At 40.6% G+C, this 18,116-nt stretch overlaps 1 protein-coding gene across 7 annotated transcripts in view; it reads right to left on the reverse strand.

The window, feature by feature from the left end:
- Nucleotides 1–18,116, reverse strand: part of LOC103545418 (serpin B3-like) — a 63,901-nt gene that overhangs the window by 6,914 nt on the left and 38,871 nt on the right. For 3 of the 7 annotated variants that reach the window (XM_070627823.1, XM_070627820.1, XM_070627816.1), the window contains exons 2-7: nt 4,691–4,954; nt 4,053–4,096; nt 3,265–3,455; nt 2,600–2,656; nt 1,229–1,357; nt 349–466 (exon numbers count right to left, since the gene is read on the reverse strand). In XM_070627823.1, the coding sequence (XP_070483924.1) occupies nt 349–466; nt 1,229–1,357; nt 2,600–2,656; nt 3,265–3,455; nt 4,053–4,096; nt 4,691–4,773 (622 nt within the window). In that variant the 5' untranslated portion in view covers nt 4,774–4,954. Of the gene's footprint in view, nt 1–348; nt 467–1,228; nt 1,358–2,599; nt 2,657–3,264; nt 3,456–4,052; nt 4,217–4,690; nt 4,955–12,287; nt 12,415–18,116 lie in introns of those variants that run through there. The other 4 variants (XM_070627818.1, XM_070627819.1, XM_070627821.1 and 1 more) reach the window with 4 other exon arrangements.

Here is an 18,116-nt window from a genome sequence, read left to right on the forward strand (position 1 = left end):
TGGAACCATATATAGAAGTTAAGGCTCTGATTTAAAGTAAAGGATATGAACTCAAGATGGGGTCTGAGCAGAGACTTGGGGTCCACAAAGATCCTGTCATCCACTGCCATGAGCAAACACAGATTCCCAGCTGTGTTTTCACAAAGCTGGTCCTGTGACTCCTCCTGAGTTCTTCTTGCTTCTCTCTGCATTGACCTGGAACATTCCACCATCTGCAGTGCCCTCCTCCACCCTCTCTGCCACCTCATCTCAGCTGTCTCTCCTGACACCCTATGCAGTGTCCAGCACAGGGTTCAAGCAGAGCGGGGACTCTCTGTGTTCCTTTATGGGTGATCACTCATACTCTACCATTTGTTAGGTTTTCCACCCAGGAATTAATCTTCTTGCGACTTTCTTCTGCAGCAGTTATAAAATCAGCAGATTCCACACTGGCGAGGTAAAATTTCTTAACATTATCCATGTATTCCTTTGACATGGGAAGGAAGAAAGGAGGAATTAAGAGTTATTTATTATAACTGTGTATTCCCAAGTCGGTTATTTTCAATCTTAACAAAGTATAGCATAGGAATCCAGACTCTGAAGAAATCTGCATTTTCTTGATGATGCCTGTTTTTATACAGCTCTCTTGTGGGTAATGTGAAAAGGATGCAAAGGCTGGCATAAGAATGACATCTCTTAAGGGCAATACCATCTGACAAAGGCAGGAGCAGAAGAGGCTGTGGGTTGCAAACGGCAAAGCTTGTTGCTCCAAAGGAGATGGTGTGCTTCTGGGACTCCTCTCCATTGATATCAACTCTTAAGGTTCTCACCTTTGCTTATATCTTCCATTATGAGCAATCAATATCCCCTAGTACTTGCCCAGACACACATCAAGTTGGCCCAGTCCATCAATATCCCATCAACCATACATTTCCTTGGTCATTGCCTACCATGATTCACACTGTGTGACTGAATAGAGTGATATTGTTAGGGATATTTCATGGTTTACCCTGCTACTGTCCCTGCTCTATTGTCACAAAGTAATCCCTAAACCCACACTTTCTTGGAGGATTTCCAGGCTCCAGAACACTCCATTGGGTGTAGTTATGGCAAGGGAGTCTTGCAACCTGGGTAAATGCTCCCCATGGGGGTCAGCCAGGCTCATCTGCTCACTCTACTCCCTTTGTTCATTGGAGACAGAGGACCTAGGATGCAGATTAAAGGTGTGGCAGGCCAGTGAAAATTTTACCTGACGAAACTGAAACTTCTTTTCTCCATAGAGCCTGTTGGCAATACTCAGCTCATAGGCATCAGTGGGTTTCTTTAATTCAGTTAGAAGCTGTTGAAATTGGTGATGCACATTTCCCAACTTTTCAACCTTCAAACATCAAAATCAAAAAGTGAGCTCATTGCATTCTCTGCCAATGTAAATATTAAATCCATGTCAGTCTGTTAGATCCATACCTAAATTTGGTAACCCCACAGATGACGTTTGTCATTATTCCCTGATATTGGTGTACTTTCTCTCAAATATTCTTTAAAAGTTTTACATTCAATCTCTTCCAGAAAATTCATTGTTTCTTCTCTAAATATTCTGGTCTTTTCTCTTTTGAACTGCAGATGCAACACCATCCCACCACTGGGTTGTCTTCCAATTGGTACAAATGGTTAGGTCAAGCTTGCCAGCAAAACTTAAGTGTGTTAAGGGCTAGAACCATTTTCATTTTGACTGCAATCAATGGTATGAGAATATTGAATTCGTGTGTTTCAATGATCTTATGACATGAAGCCTTGTATACTCCTAGGTGGTATTCTCAGGTGAGACCTGTTGCCTGTGATGTATGTCTCTTCCTCATGATGGTTATACTCCAAGTATAGAAAAAACATGTGCCTGCTAAGGCTTTACATCAATATCTCCATGTCTTTAGTCGAATTCAGATGAAAACAAGAAAGCTCAGAGAATTAAATAACCTCTCCAAAGAGACACAAGGTAGTAGAAACAATATTTGAACCTAGGCTGTCTGAATCCGGAAGCTTCTGCCTGCTAGCTAACATTTTTGGACTATTAAGGCTATAACCTATATAGTTCATACACGTATTTTCCAAAATATACTTGGATGTATGCTTATTCCTATTAATCTCATCTATGAGTTATTTGAAGTTATATTAATTTATCATTATTTGGATTACTATAATTATTGTTATTTTATAATAATGACACATAACATTTATCAGGGCTTCCTGTAATCCAGGCATGGTTGTAATGTTTGCATGTATTTGCATGAATTGAGGCAGATATTTTACTACTGCCAGGTTACTGGCATGAGGTCCGTGTGTCTCAGAGTGGTTGTGCATGCTCGCCTTTCCTGTTTGTGAACAGCAGGGCAGGAATTTGAAGATAGTCTTTCAGTTCCAGACCCCATGCTCTTAAGCAAATGCTGATCTCCTCTCAAGAAAGAAAAATATGAAACAAATAAGTATGTAATATGAGATGAGAAACAACTCTGCTTGTCCTGTGTATTTAGCCCAAAATTTCTGCTAAAAATAGACTTTTCCCAGTTTGAACTCTGACCCTCTTGGATATGTTTCTCCTTCTAGATCCAAGTGCTCTGTGACTCACCTGAGCTGTTGTAGGTCTTTCTCTCGTGTTGTCTGTGACTTCATTAAAGTGAAGGACCTGGAAGAGAAAGGAAGTGGGACAAGAATATTTTGCTGAAAAGATCTGTCCAACTTAGGAAATTTTAAAGAAAGAAAGAAAGGAAGGAAGGAAGAAAAAAACAGAAATGGACCCAAACTAAGAAACAGAAGAAACTTCCAAACAGATCCAAAATAAAAAGAACAATAAAGAAGCAAAGTAAAAAGAAGAAAGGAAACTTCAGTGTAAGCATTTGCTCCTTGAAAAGCTACAGCTGAGTTGGTTGATCACCGGCCACTTCAAAGAATCCTGATTCATCATTCATTCATGGCTGAGGAATCATGTGAAGATGTTTCCCATGGATTTAAGTCAGTGCATCACTTTTGCAGGTGCTGTGGCATTCAAGCCTCTGCTTGCTGGGCAATTGTAGGAGCTGATCCCAGCTCCCAAAGAAAATCTAGGCACAGGGAAGCAGAGAGGGCAGAGCACTGGGAGAGGGCACATGCCCCCCACAGCCAAGTGCTCACCGGGTCATGGGAATGCTTGCCCAGCCTCCTGTGCTACCCCTGGGGACATCCAGATCTGTGAGCATCGGCACCCAAGCCAACAATCAGTCTAAATAGGTGAACATAAAGGGAGCTGAGACCTACCTTGCCCATTTCGAGCGCAGTGTTTCCTTGGGCCCCTAAGTACGTCATGGCTAATGCTGATGTGATGCTGAGAGGGGAATAGAAGATGTTGTCCTTCTTTGACTTTTTGAACTGTTGGAACAGATCAAGTGCGAAGTGGGTGTTTGCTTCACTGAGTGAATTCATGGCGGCCTTGGTGTGATCTGGAACTCCTGCAGAAGCATCAGGTTCATTGGATAATGAATTTAATGAAGAGAAGATTAGTCTGTAATAATTTTCTTAGAAGAAATGACTTATATTGGGGTTGTGGGATTCTGGCAGCTAAACTTTTTCATGTTTTTTACTTTTCAAGCCTTTTTCAATGTACATGTATAAATTTCGTCATTAGAAGATTATCAAAATTACTATTTAAAGACTTTTGTGAAAAATTAACGGAACTTCGTTGTCTTTCCTTCATCACTGGCTGTCCTAGGCGTGGGTAGAAAATGTTTTATAACAAGACCGTGATCCATGCAGATCACATCCAGCCAGCTCCCATGAGCCACCTCTCTTCTTTCTCCTTTGAGGCTCCATGGGGGCCAGACACCCTCCCCTCCATACACATGCTCCTAAGGGAGCATTTGCTTCATCAGAAGTAAGTACATTAGCTAAAGGATAAATCAGATGAAGAATGTGTTTCAATTTTGCCTTGGCAGAAAAAGTAAAATACAATTATGCAGAATAAATACATGCATGATATTAAAGACATCATTGTTATTATTTTCAAAAATGATTCATGCTGTTAAGCTGGAGCAGCTGGAAGCACTTACCTGTGCTCCTGGAGGAAGCAGAGGTGGGCAGGGAGCCTGCAAGCCTGTGTGTGGTGAATGGTGAAATCCTGAATATGTACCTCTCTCTCGCCACACCCCCTTGCTCAGTGCTGTTGGTATCCGAGTAAATGAACTTTTGATTTCTTAACCAGGCTAAACGTCACCTTCATGAATATGACATATTCATGAGTAAAAAATGCTTATTGTTTTATTCCTATACTTCCTTATCACCCACAGAAATAATCGTGGGCCTGCAATCATTGTCTCATATGAAATGCATGTAGGTGCTTTTCTAACATCAGCGAGAATTAATTTAAAGTCAAACTTTCTCTCGTTCTATGAGCTACACCTACCCAGAAATAACCCCTAAAATAACCCCCTTTCTTCTGTTGGATGTTGAACAGTCTCTAAGACCCCCTCCAAACCCAAATAGTTAAAAAGCTTACATTTTCTATTTAGTGTTCTAAAAGGGCTTGTCCAACCTGTTGATTTCCTTAGTAATTATTCTGTATAACCAGGAAAATACTTCAAATTCTCAGTCTAGAGAGAGACTGCTGAGGTGTCGCAGCAGTACACGGAGAACAGGAATCCATTGCCTTCCCCTAAAGGCTGTACCTAGACAGAAGTCCCCCTGTTACCTCCCAGTCTCCTTGCAGCCAGTCCCTGATTTTTCCTGCTTTTTTAAGGTCAGTGGGAAGGATTCATCTTGCCATGTTAACATGCTCACAATGAGAAGAACAATCGATACAGACAGGGACCATTTGCGTGGCAGCAGTCTAAATTTTGTTTCAAGATGAGAAAGAAAGAAATCGTTTGCTCTTCAGAATCATGACATTTCTTTGTCACCCTGTCCTTTAGCACACCACCTCCAGATTCATTGAATGAACGTCTGGGTCAAATGCCTATTAAAAAAAAAAGAAAACAAGGTATTATTTGAAGGCTATTTGTTTATTTTTAAATTTTATTGAGGTCACATTGGTTTATAACATTTGGTAAATTTCGGGTGCACAGGTGATCAGGTGTTCAGACTTCTGTGTGGACTGCAATGTATTCACCACCAAAAGTCTGGTTGTCATCCATCATCAGACATATGTGCCCCTTCTCTCCTTTCACCTTCCCACACTTTCTTCCCTTCTGGTAACCACCAATCAGTTCTGCATGTCTATGTGTTTGTGTGTTTACCTTTCACATAAGAGCAAAGGCAGATGGGAATTGTCTTTCTCCATTTGACTTATTTTGCTTAGCATTTTGCCCTCAAGGTCCATCCATGTTGTTGCATGGCATGATTCTGTCATTTTTTTATGGCTGAGTAGCGTTCTATTGTTATATGTACCACATCTTCTTTATCCATTCATCTGTTGATGGGCATTAAGGTTGCTTCCAAGTCTTGGATATTGTGAATATTGCTGCAATGAACATAGGAGTGAATTTTCTTTTCGAATTAGTGTTTTCATGTTCTTTGCATAAATATATGGTTATGTTTCTTATCACAGGAGTCATATTGCCTTTATGGGCACGGTGTTCCAATAGAGAGAACAATATGAAAAACTGTTGACATTTATTGAGTGGAGATATGTATTCATGCATTTTCACCTTTAACAACGCATTGATGCAGGTCTCTTTGTTGTCCCCATTTCACAGATGACAGAAATGACAGAAGTGAGCCACACAGTGGTTGAACAGAAGCCCAGGTTTCTACTGTCGTGAATTGCACTGTGAGATATCCAGGCAGACAGTCTGACTCCGGACCCTGCAATGTGGATCCACCACTCCAACTGCGTCAGACAGACTCTGGGTTTACAAAGACGCATTTCCGTATGTTTAAACTCAGAGAACTGTTTTCTTCTGCACTCTCAGCAGGGATGATTCCTCGACAGAATCTGAAGGGGCAGGAATGGGTCAAATGCTCAGCCCCCAAACACTCCTCTGTGGGCCCCACAGTCACCAGGAGGGAAGGCTCCCTTCCAGGCACCGTCTTAGGGCTCCATCCTGAGACACCCAAGAACTGTGAGTGGGAGTGGATTTGGGATGATTTCCTCTGAGTGTGGGGCTCAGAGAGAGTGTGAAATCATGCCCAACCCTCCATTTCCACAAACAGCTCTATCAAGCTGGGATTGTGTAAATGAGAACCTCTGAGAGGGAACAGAGCCAGACAGAGGAAGTGTCTTTCCTCAGATTGCACTGTCCCTAGGGGCCTGGCTGTGGCTGGGGAGAGGCCTGTTGTTTCAGGGCATGCAGCCTCTCATCTCCCCTACCGCATGGGTAGGGGTGTATGTACCGGGAACTGACTTTTTAGTTGAGATTTAATTCATACACCATAAGGTTCACCTTTTTAAAATGTACCAGTCACTTGTTTTTAGTCCACTGACAAAGTTGTGCAACCATCACCATGATCTAATTCCAGAACAATTTCATCGCTCCCCAAAGAAACCCCCTCCACAGTTCTGCCCTCACTCCAGTCCCTGGAAAGCACTAATTTATTTCTTGTCTCTCTGGATTTATCTCTCTAGACTATTGTTATAAATGGATTTACACAATATGTTGCCTTTGTACCAGGCTCCTTTCACTCAGCATGATATTTTCAAGGTTCATCTATATTATAGCATGTATCGGTACTCTATTTATTTTCATGGCTAAATAATATTCTTTTGCATGATATAACACATTGTTTTTAACCCATTCATGTGTCAATGAAGATTTTAGTTACATCCAATTTTTGGATATGTGAATAATGCTGATATGAACTCTTGTGTACCAATTTCTTTTGCTTATTTTTATTTTTTAAATTGATATATAATTGCCATATATCATTGTATTAGTTTAAGGAGTACAACATAATGATTTGACATATATTTTGCTAAATGATTACCACAATAAGTTTAGTTAATATTCATCACCACACATTGTTTAAGTTTTGTTTCTTCTGACGGGAACTTTAAGATCTACTCTCCTGGCAACTTTCAAATATACAATACAGTATAGGTTAAGGATAATCATTGTGCTGCACGTTATATCCCAGATCTTATTTATCTTATAACTGGAAGTTTGTACCTTTGACCACCTTTACCCATTTCACCTACCCTTCACCACCTACCTCTGGCAAGCCTTAATCTCTTCTGTGTGTCTCTAAGTTCAATTTTTGGAGTTTTAATTTATTTTTTAAATTTTTTGTTACTATTTCTTTTAGATTGCATTTGCGTGGACACATTTCCAGACCATTTTGCATTCCCACCAGAATATGGGGGCAATATATGTATAAGAGTTCTGATTTCTCTACACTTCTCCACAACTAGTTATCATTGTGGGTCTTTTTTACAATCAGCCGTGAGCAGGGTCTCTAGTCCCAGCACATCAAGAATTCACAGGAAGATTCACGTACAACAAGGTCCCAGATGGGAGGTAGGCAGAAGAGAGATGATCTGGGTTTCTCAAACTGAAAGATTTTCCCTGCCAGATCCCCCTCCCCAGGCCATGCTGCTCTTAGTGTCCTCCAACAATATATGCATAGTGATCCCTGAATGGGGTTGTCATGCAAAAGATCCTTGAGTTGAGACTAAATGGAGTGAGGGGCTTGTGGACTAATGGAGTTTTGATCAACTAAGGGGTATGATGTCAAGAGGTAGAAGAAAATGCCAAGGGAAAAGACGCAGGATGAAAAATTACAGACATGAGGAATAGGAGCTCCTCAGCCAAGGTTGCATCACAGGTCACTGTCACTAGATAGGGCTGAAGTTCCTGGAATAGCATCCAGATGAGTTTCTTTGGGCTCAAATGGCAAAGCACCTAATCCCCATAGACAGAAGCAAGAAGCTCAGGCTGGCATGAAAAAAATAGGGTGACAAAGTAGGATATATGGCCTTCAAGGAGACAGATCTATGGAAGGAAACTTTTGACTAAGGCTGATTTCTCCTGAGACTAAACTGCCAATATTTGTAACTCAAAGGTTGAGTTTGAGGAAAAGGCACTACTTGATAAGGATCACGAGTTTGCTTATATTTAAATAGAGCTTGGGTTAGTTCAAATGAGAAACCATTTCATGCCTTTTTTCTGTTTCTGAAAAGTGCTCCTGGCATTTAATAGAGAGCATTGTGACATCCTGATGCCATATAGTGTCATTGAAGTCTCGGCAATTTTCAAAAGTTTTACATGTAAATACTTGCCAGCTTATGTCTTTGGGTATTTCTAAATATGCGCCAACATCATTAGCTTCAGGAATCCAGACACCCAATAAAACTCAAGAGGAAATTACATTTTCAGGAACCACCCTGGTATTTCCATTCCCTTTATGGGTTGTTTAAGAAATATCTCCTTGGTTTTCCTGAACTATACTTCCTTGTGAAGATTTCTCAGCATTGTTAAGTTGCAAATCTTAGGGGATATTTTATTTCTTCCTTCTTACCAGGTATGTGGTTCTGTCTGTCTACAGGGAAACTGGTTAGCAGGGAAGATTTTTCAATCATCAATAATAGAATATGTGCCAATTACTGTATTCCCTAGAGATATGGATGTAGGTATAGATATGTATAATTTCAATAATTTGAGAACAGGTTTAATTAATTTTGCTTTAATTTTCACAGAGGAGAACTCATTCCATGATGATTTGAAAAGATGTTAGTTAGGGAAATGGTCTCATATGTAGGTATATCATGGAAGACCGAGACAAATTCATATTACCTCCTCCCTTTCCTCCTTCTCTGACTCAAATATCAGCCCAGACAGTCCTACTGGGTGCATTCAGCAATCCAACCCTGTCCCTCACTGATTTCTTATAACTACACCCACCCCTCCCCGCCAACACACAGACACCGATTCATCTTGGCATTTCTGTTCTGCTGCCAAGAAATACCCATGCTGGCTCTCCATTTTCCTAGAACTTCCCCTCTTCCTCCTTCGTTTATCTGAAATAGGGATTTTCCCCAAGACTGCATATTCCTTGATCGGTTCTCAGGGGCGGCTCCTCCCTCCCCCATCTTCCCCCCATAAAGGCAGGATACTGGCCTTTTCTTTCTTTTATTCCCACCCACGTTTCTAGCTTTGTTCTTTCCCTGTCATCAACACTTTGCTTCAAGTTTTGGGCCATGCAGGTACATCATTATGTTCCCACCTACCATCTTGTATGTCACTCCTTAATATTCACTAAGTAATCTGTTGTCTCTACACCCTTTCATGATTTCCTCTTCATCCTAACTGCTTCCAGTATTCTGGGTGACTTCAAAGCTTTCATTTCATAGGCAACAAATGGACTCAATTTTTGTTTTATTGTACATCTCTATTCTAGTCAAATTTTCTCCTTTGTGAAAAAAGTCATTGTACCTGCCCTTTTGTTCGTTGGATCCATCATGTTTCCTTATCTATTTGCATATGCCTTCTGTACAAAAGTAATATTACTTATTATGGATGCCTGTCTCTGGAGTACCAGTGGAGATCCAAATTTCTGGAGGGATAAAGAAATTTGATTATATGGGATATGGATTTGCTAGGGACTTTATTTTGCTTCTCCAGTTCCATCCTTCACTCTTTCAACCTCCTATGGACCCCAAGAGCTTGTAGGGAGACATAATCAGAGTCTTGTCCTCTGACAAATGTTTGCATTTGTCCTGTGGAAGGCAACAGGAGTAGATCTGTAGCTCAGGGAGATCAGGGTGCTGAGTCATCCAGCTCACTCTGAGCTTGGTTGCCAAGGGGTGACTGCGTTTCCTTACCAAATGCCACAGGTCCTATTTGGCTGCCTTTTCCATAGCTATGGCTAATTTCTCTGGATTTTGGTAACCATTCTTCTCCTTGCCATTTAGGTCTGGGGTGGCAATGTATTCCCACTGTTGCTAGCCCTGGGATAATCACTAGCTTTTCTTGGTTTCTCTTAACCCTGACCATACATTGTGTAGTCCCTGTATTAAACTTTCCTTAATTCCCCATTTTGACTGTGTCATTTGTTTTTTTGCGAGGCCCTTGACTAATACATAAGTAACTGGCTTTAGCAAAAACATCTTCAAATGGAATTCTGGAATGAGGTTGCTCACATATTGAGAAGCACTTGCTGAGAGGAAATGGGGCGCTAGTATCAGCATACAGCAGCATCAGATTATCAGGGATGGAGGCAAAACATGCAGTGAGGGTGGAAGACAAGGTGTTGGAGCATCAAATGGCTGTGGTGTTTACTTGCTGTAGTACAGCAATGATTATGAAAATAGTGGGATCTGGTGATTACTTCTGACAGGACTTGGAAATTAAATTCCAACTGAAATTTGGAAAATATTTATCATGAATCTTGACAAATAAGTCCTAAAATACTTATATACGTTTACAGTGATAAGATGCTTGATCTTTTTACATCAGGAAAGTGGCATTAAAACAACCAGGAGATTAACACCAGTAATGCTGACAATTCTTCAATACTTAGGACAGATTGTATGTGGAAGAAGAGCATTACTGATAAAACGCTAATGAAACTGTTAGTACAACTAATTTTAGAATATTTGGCAGTGTGTGGTTAAGATTCAGCAATTCTCTATTCAAATATACACCCTTGATATACTTACATGCCATTTTCAAGGAGACTTAAGCATTAATTGCGTTATAGGCCATTAATTGCAGTATAAGGGTGTTAATCGCAGTATAGTCGGCAATGGCAAGAAGTAGAAACAACTTAGATGTGTATTATAGATGGATGTGGAGAATGAATTACACTAGGTTCACACAATACAATATCCTACAGTGGTGAACATAAATGACCCCCATATTCACATATCAGAAAGCACAGATCTCCAAACGTAATGTCCAGTGGAGAAAAACATGTTGAAATAATACGTGTAAATATCATTTGTGCAGTGTTCGTGTGGAAATTAGGGAGACTGATGATTGAAATGTAATTCTGGGGAACTAGGGTGCATGCTAACTTGAGAAATGTAGACATGTTGCTGAGTATTCTATGGTGCCTGTCTGTGATTGATGACAATGAGTATCGAGAACCATCTGTTCTATGTATGATTTGTCTGAAGAAACACTGAGCCACATCAAGAATGTGTGTGGTTTACCCTTTTGGCCTTGAGGTTCTGCCAGATGAGTGCAGATTCCACATCTATTTCTGCATGCATTGTGGTCTAACCCCATTATACCTCAAACAATCCTGTTAAAGCCCATTGGTGACTTCCTAATAGCCTCCTGGTAACCCCTTCTTCAGTCCTTGACTGTGACTTTTCTGAATTATCTGTCATTGTTGACTTGTCTTCATGGAATTCTATCTTCAGTTCTCCTCTACATCTCTGACTTCCTGTCTTCAACTCCCTTTCCACTACCACCTTGTAATGCAGGCTTTTGCTTTTCCTAGGGTCTCCCACAGGCATTCTTCTCTCTACATTCTTCCTGGTCATCCATCCACTGGTACAGCTCCAATCCAGGAGTTCCCTGGTCCTGTTCTCTCAGCTTAGGGCTCTTCCCTTCCTTCTCTCCCGGCTGTGTGCTCCATCCCTCCTCTGACATCTCCCATCTCTAGGGTTGTTCATATAATCCTCTTGTCCATTAGTTTGGATTGGTATTTAACATTTTGACGGTTGATATTTTACATTGTTTTAATCAATCCTTAGTTAAAATTTTTTCTATAACTTCTCATGTTGTCCAAAAAATTATACTGCCTTTTGCATTTTCTGTTATGGAGCTGTGTTAATATTTCAGTAGAATGAGCATCCTTGGGACACAAAGAGAGATATTTTTCTCTATGCACCAAGCCTGGCAGTAACCAGGAATAATTGACAGTTGGCTGCTTACATTTGAATGAATGCTTCTTGAAGATTCACTTTGAATTTAGTGATGCTTACATAATATGTTTGATAACCATATTTTAAGGATTCTTCAGCGATCCATTCTCCATCCAATGGATTCTTTCCTATTTTCTATGACTTAGTACTGGGCTAAGTGTGTAGTCTCCAGCAGAGTGCCAGAAGCAGGGACTTATGGACAAGGGGGTTTGTCAAAGTTCCTTTACTTTTAGTTAACAAGTCGTTACTGGAAACAAACACAGGTTCTTTACCTGCCACACAAGAGGGCCCAAATCAAAACTGGAAAGCCAGGTTCATGGCAAGGAAAGGGTTTTTATTTTGGGTGACGTCAGCCAGGAGGCGAGAGTTAGACTTCAAATTCATCTCATCATCCTGAAAGATGGGAGGCAAGGGGTTTAAAGGTTTTGAGGAATGATGCTGCTTGTAGGGAGCAGTAGCCTGTGGCTTTGCAAGTGGGTACCTTTCCACCAGCATTTGGCCCTGTGAGGCTGCCTTCAGGGAGGTGGATGGTGAGATAAGGAAATCTCCAGGTGGGTGTCCTTAGTTGTCTGCCCCAGTGATGGGTGATGGATTCTGGCACCAGGAAGCTGAGAAGTAAGCAGAGAAATGGGATGGGTGCTTTTGGTTTTAACCCTGTATATGCTGGGTGTAATGTAGGGGAACTGATATCAGGGCTGGTATCAAAGTAACTTGCTAAGCTTTACCCACTGAACAAAGTTCTGGGCACATCTCATCACCATACATTTCCCATCTCATTGCCTCTGGACCCAGCTTCTATATTCCTAGAAATGATCCTGCCTTTAGCACATGTCTCCCCAGGACAGCCAGGTGCATTTATCATCACCTCCTTCAGACTCCCAGTTGCCCAAGCCTGATAAAGTCTACTCCCATCAGTACAGTAAATTATCTGTTAGGGCACAAGAAATTCCTGACCTTGAAATTGTGCCGGTAATGTCTTCCCTACACTAGGAGGATCATTTGACAAAACATATTAACTAACTGTACTTTATGTAAAAGAATTGTTCCTGAAATTCAGGGCATTTAATTGAATATTTGGTCAATATTCATTTTGATTTGCTATATGATTTCTACGATGCTTATCTTTACCTTTCGAAAGTATTTTTTTGAAAAAATTTCTGGAATGCTCTATGATTTATTTAGTAAATTAAGATAATTCAGAAATGTAGGCAGGACAGTATGAGAGGGAACGCCTCCTCCCTCTCAAGCAGTGTGTTAGATTCCCAGGACTGCCATCATAAAATACCAAAAACTGGGGCTTCACATGGCTGAAATTTATTCTCTCACACTCCTGGAAGCTAGAAGTCTGAAATCAAGGTGTCATCAAGACCGCCCTCCCTCCGAAGGCGCTAGGAGAGAATCGTTTCTTGCTTCTTTCAGCTTCTGGTGTTTCCTAGTGTTCCTTGGCTTGTGCATTCAGTCTCGGCCTCCATCTTTACATGATCTTCTCTGTGTGTCTCTTCTCTTCTTTTAAGGGCAGAAATCATTGGATTAGGACCCACCCTAAGCCACTGTGACCTTATCTTAACCAATTATGTCTATGATCTATTTCTAAACAAGGTCGCACTCTGAGATTCTTGGTGGACACGAATATTTGAGGGGTACTATTCAAGCCACTAGAATAAGCAATCCCATTAGCCAAAACGACTCACTTTTAACAGTTTGAGGAGAAACCATCCAAATAATTTTCCATAACCATAAGACATGTATTTGTATCCATGTGATCATGAACAAGCCTGAGCAGCCCAGAATTAGGAAGTCCATTGACACCAGACTGAACTTCTTCATGATTATCTATTGAGTGTGATGGGGCTAAGATAGCAGGTACAGACATACCTCCTTTGATTATGCATCACAGATATTGTATTTTTTACAAATTAAAGATTTGTGGCTCCCCTGCATCAAGCAAATCTATTGGCACCATTTTTCCAACAGCATTTGCTCGCTTGGTGTCTCTTTGTCACATTTTGCTAATTCTCACCGTATTTCAAAATTTTCATTATTGTTATATTTGTTATAGTGATCTGTGATCAGTGATCTTTGATGTTACCATTGTCATTTTTGGGGGGCACCATAAAACCGTGCACATATAAAACGACGAACTTAATTGATAAATGTTGCATGTGTTCTGACTGCTCCACTGGCTGGCCTTTCCTTTGTCTCTCTCCCTCTCCTCAGGCATTCCTATTCCCTGAGACACAACAACATTGAGATTAGGCCAATTAGTAACCCTACATTGGCCCCTATGTGTTCAAGTGAAAGGATGAGTCACACTTCCCTCACTTTAAATCAAAAGCTAGAAATGATTAAGCTTAGTGAGGAAGGCATGTTGAAAGCTGATAAAGGCTGAAAGCTAGGCCTCTTGTGCCTAACAGTTAGCCAAGTTGTGAGTGCAAAGGAAAAGTTCTTGAATGAAATTAAAAGTGCTACTGCAGTGAGCAGTGAATGATAAGAAAGTGAAGCAGCCCTATCGCTGATATGGAGAAAGTTTTACTGGTCTGGATGGAAGATCAAACCAGTCACAATATTCCCTTAAGCCAAAGTCTAATCCAGAGCAAGGCCCTAAGTCTTCAATTCTATGAAGGCTGAGAGAGGACGCTACAGAAGAAAAGGTTCAGGTTAGCAGAGGTTGGTTCATGAGGTTCAAGGAAAGAAGCCGTCTCCATAGCGTAGAAGAGCAAGGGGAAGCAGCAAGTGCTGATGTAGAAGCTGCAGCAAGCAAGCTATCCAGAAGATTTAGTTAAGATAATGAAGTGGCTATATTAAATGACAGATTTTTTTCTTTTTTTTTTGAGGAAGATTAGCCCTGAGCTAACTACTGCCAATCCTCCTCTTTTTGCTGAGGAAGACTGGCCCTGAGCTAACATCCATGCCCATCTTCCTCTACTTTATATGTGGGACACCTACCACAGCATGGCTTTTGCCAAGCAGTGCCATATCCACACCTGGGATCCGAACTGGTGAACGCTGGGCTGCCGAGAAGCGGAATGTGAGAACTTAACTGCTGCGCCACTGGGCCAGCCCCATAAATGACAGATTTTCAAGGCAGATGAAAACAATCTTATATTGGAAGAATATGCCATCTAGGACTTTCGTAGCTAGAGAGGAGAAGTCAATACCTGGCTTCAAAGCTTCAAAGGACAGGCTGTCTCTATTGTTAGGGGCTAATGCAGCTGGTGACTTTAACCTGAAGCCAATGCTCATTTACCTTTCTGAAAATCCTAGGGCCTTGAAGAATTATGCTAAATCTATGCTGCCTCTGCTCAATAAATGGAGTAACAAAACCTGGATGACAGCACATCTCTTCACAGGCATGGTTTATGAAATATTTTAAATGCACTGTTGAGACCTACTGCTCAGAAAAAAGGTTTCTTTCAAAATGTTACTGCTCAGTGACAATGCACCTGATCACCCAAGAGCACGGATGGAGATGTACAATGAGATTAATGTTGTTTCCATGCCTGCTAACACAACGTCCATTCTGTAGTCCATTGATCAAGGAGTAATTTTGACTTTCAAGTCTTATTCTTTAAGAAATATATCTGCCATAGAGAGTGATTCGTTTGATAGATCTGGGCAAAGTAAATTGAAAACCTCTGGAAAGGATTCACTATTCTACGTGTCATTAAGAACATTCAGGATTCATGGAAAGAGGTCAAAATAAACATGTTAACAGGAGTTTGGAAGAAGTTGATTCCAACACTAATGGATGACTTTGAGGGGTTCAAGACTTCAATGGAGGAAGTAACTGCAGATATGGTAGAAACAGCAAGAGAACTAGAATTAAAAATGCAGCCTGAAGATGTGACTGAATTGCTGCAATCTCATGATAAAACTTTAATGGATGAAGAGTTGTTTCTTATGGGTAAGCAAAGAAAATAGTCTCTTGAGATAGAAACTACTCCTGATGAAGATGCTATGAAGATTGTTGAAGTGACAAGAAAGAATTTAGAATACTACATAAACTAGGTTGATAAAGCAGCGGCGGGTTTTGAGAAGATTGAACCCAATTTTGGAAGAAGCTCTACTGGGGGTAAAATGCTATCAAACAGCATTGCATGCTACAGAGAAATCGTTCATGAAAGAAATAGTCAAATGTCATTGTTGTCTTCTTTTAAGAAATTGCCACAGCCACCCCAGCTTTCAGCAACCACCACCCTGATCAGCCAGCAGCCCTCAAAATTGAGGCAGGACCCTCCACCACCAAGAAGATTATGACTCACTGAAAGCTCAGATGATAGTTAGCACTTTTTAGCAATAAAGTATTTTTTAAATTAAGGTATGTATATTGTTTTTTAGACATAATGCTGTTGCACACTTTATGATAGACTACTCTATACTGTAAACATAACTTTTATATGTGCTGGGAAACGAAAAAACTCCTGTGACTCACTTTACGGTGATATTTGCTTTATTTTAGCTCTAGAACCAAACCCACAATATCTCTGGGATATGCCTGTATTAGGACTGCCAATCATTCTGGAGCAGCAAATGGGCAGGCCATGGCTCTGGCAGTAGGTGGGACATTCAGCAGCCTTGAAGGGTCAGCCAGAATGGTATAGAGTGACAGAGGTTGTGGCTCCTCATGATGCTTCTCCACCCTGTACCTCATGAAATGAGCTTAAAGAGAGCTGCGTTCTTGCTTCTTCATTGTTTATGGATCATTTCTGGGGGAAGCAGTTGAGAGACCATGGATGTTAAGTCCTAGTTTCAAGGGTGTAGATTGAGAGGACAGTACAGGAAATTGGCAGGTCATATGAATGGCCCTTCTCAAGACCTTATAGGAGGACTAGTTCCAAAGGCAAGATGTGGTTAACGACAGGCTGCTTCTGACCCAGTCCCCTCGGTCAGATGGTGTGAGTGTGTGTGGTTAGTGAAAAAGAGAGGGAGATGGGGGAGGGAGACAGTGGGAAGGATGAGAGTAGGGAGGTGGGCGTGGGGGGGGGAAGGAAAGACAGAAAGGGAAGTGAGGAGGGAAAGAGAGAGAGAAAGAGAGTGTGAGAGAGTGTAGAAAGGAGGAAGACAGAGAGAGACAGGGAGAGAGAGGAAGAGGGCATGAATGCCACTTAAGTGGATAATGGGTCATGGGACCATTAAAGCTGACTATCTGGGGGAAAAGAGGCTTCCTCTAACCCAAACATCTTCTAAAACAGTGATCTTCAAGTTAGAGTAAAGCTAAACGTGTCCACAGAGACTTTTCCATTGTACAAAAATTTCTAAATCTCAAATGCAAGTGTTCCTTTCTCTAAAAGTTATTTGCCTGAAGATGTCCTGTGTTCACTGTGGCAGGATTTCCCGATTCTTCCACATTTCAGGAAAGAAAAGTAAACTTGTCACCTACCTTAAATCTTACTACAGTGAGATGCTCGGGAGAAACAAAGATAAAACCTCATTTAGTAATTAATCAAGATACTACAGGCCCCCCCCCCCAGGGCTTCTGCGTTCCCTGTTTTGTACCGACTGTTATAAACTGTGAAGAAGGCAAAGTCAGAAGTATTTTAGTGCATATTGAGTTGTTCTGAGTTAAGAATGTATATAAATTAAGGCAGGGTGATGGTGGAAGTAATGAAAATTTTTCAACAATAACACAGCCTCTTTGAAGCTTTGACTATTGTCAAGATTGCATTCTTCTGGAGACCAGAGCAGAAGAGCATCTCAAGAGCTACTGAACACTAAATATGATTTCTCTACTCATGAATTTACATGTGACAAATTCTTATCTGCTATTCCTAATGCTGATCTCAGGCGCAAGAAAATACTAACCCAACTGGAATGTTTTACTGGTTTATATATTTTTAAGATACATTGGATAAAACCTATGAAATTTCTTTCAGATTTGGTATGCATTGTTCAATTATTACATAAAATCTATTTCATTAAATATCATCATGAATATTTTCTCCTATGAAACTGACTCCTTATTTTATTTCATCTCTAAAAATGATTAATGTTTCAATCACTTATTAACAAAGTCCCAGACTGTATGCTAGAGTAGAACCCACGAGTTTTTAGCAGTATACATTTTTATCTTAAATGAAATAGCACAGAGAAATTTCTGATCCATCTCATTAGGAGATGCTGCTCTAACAAAAAAAATTAACTTTCGTGTTTAATAATTATTTATCAAATTGTTAATGTATTTATTATTTTTTTTCAATTTTATACTAACAGCAAGGGTAGTGATAACTCAAAGACGTTTTAAACATTTAGAGTAATATGATCAAGGGAAATAGCATATCATATTTTAAACTTGTAAACATATTCTTTGGAG

This window comes from Equus przewalskii, chromosome 7 (genome assembly GCF_037783145.1).
Source record: "Equus przewalskii isolate Varuska chromosome 7, EquPr2, whole genome shotgun sequence".
Classification (NCBI taxonomy): domain Eukaryota; kingdom Metazoa; phylum Chordata; class Mammalia; order Perissodactyla; family Equidae; genus Equus; species Equus przewalskii.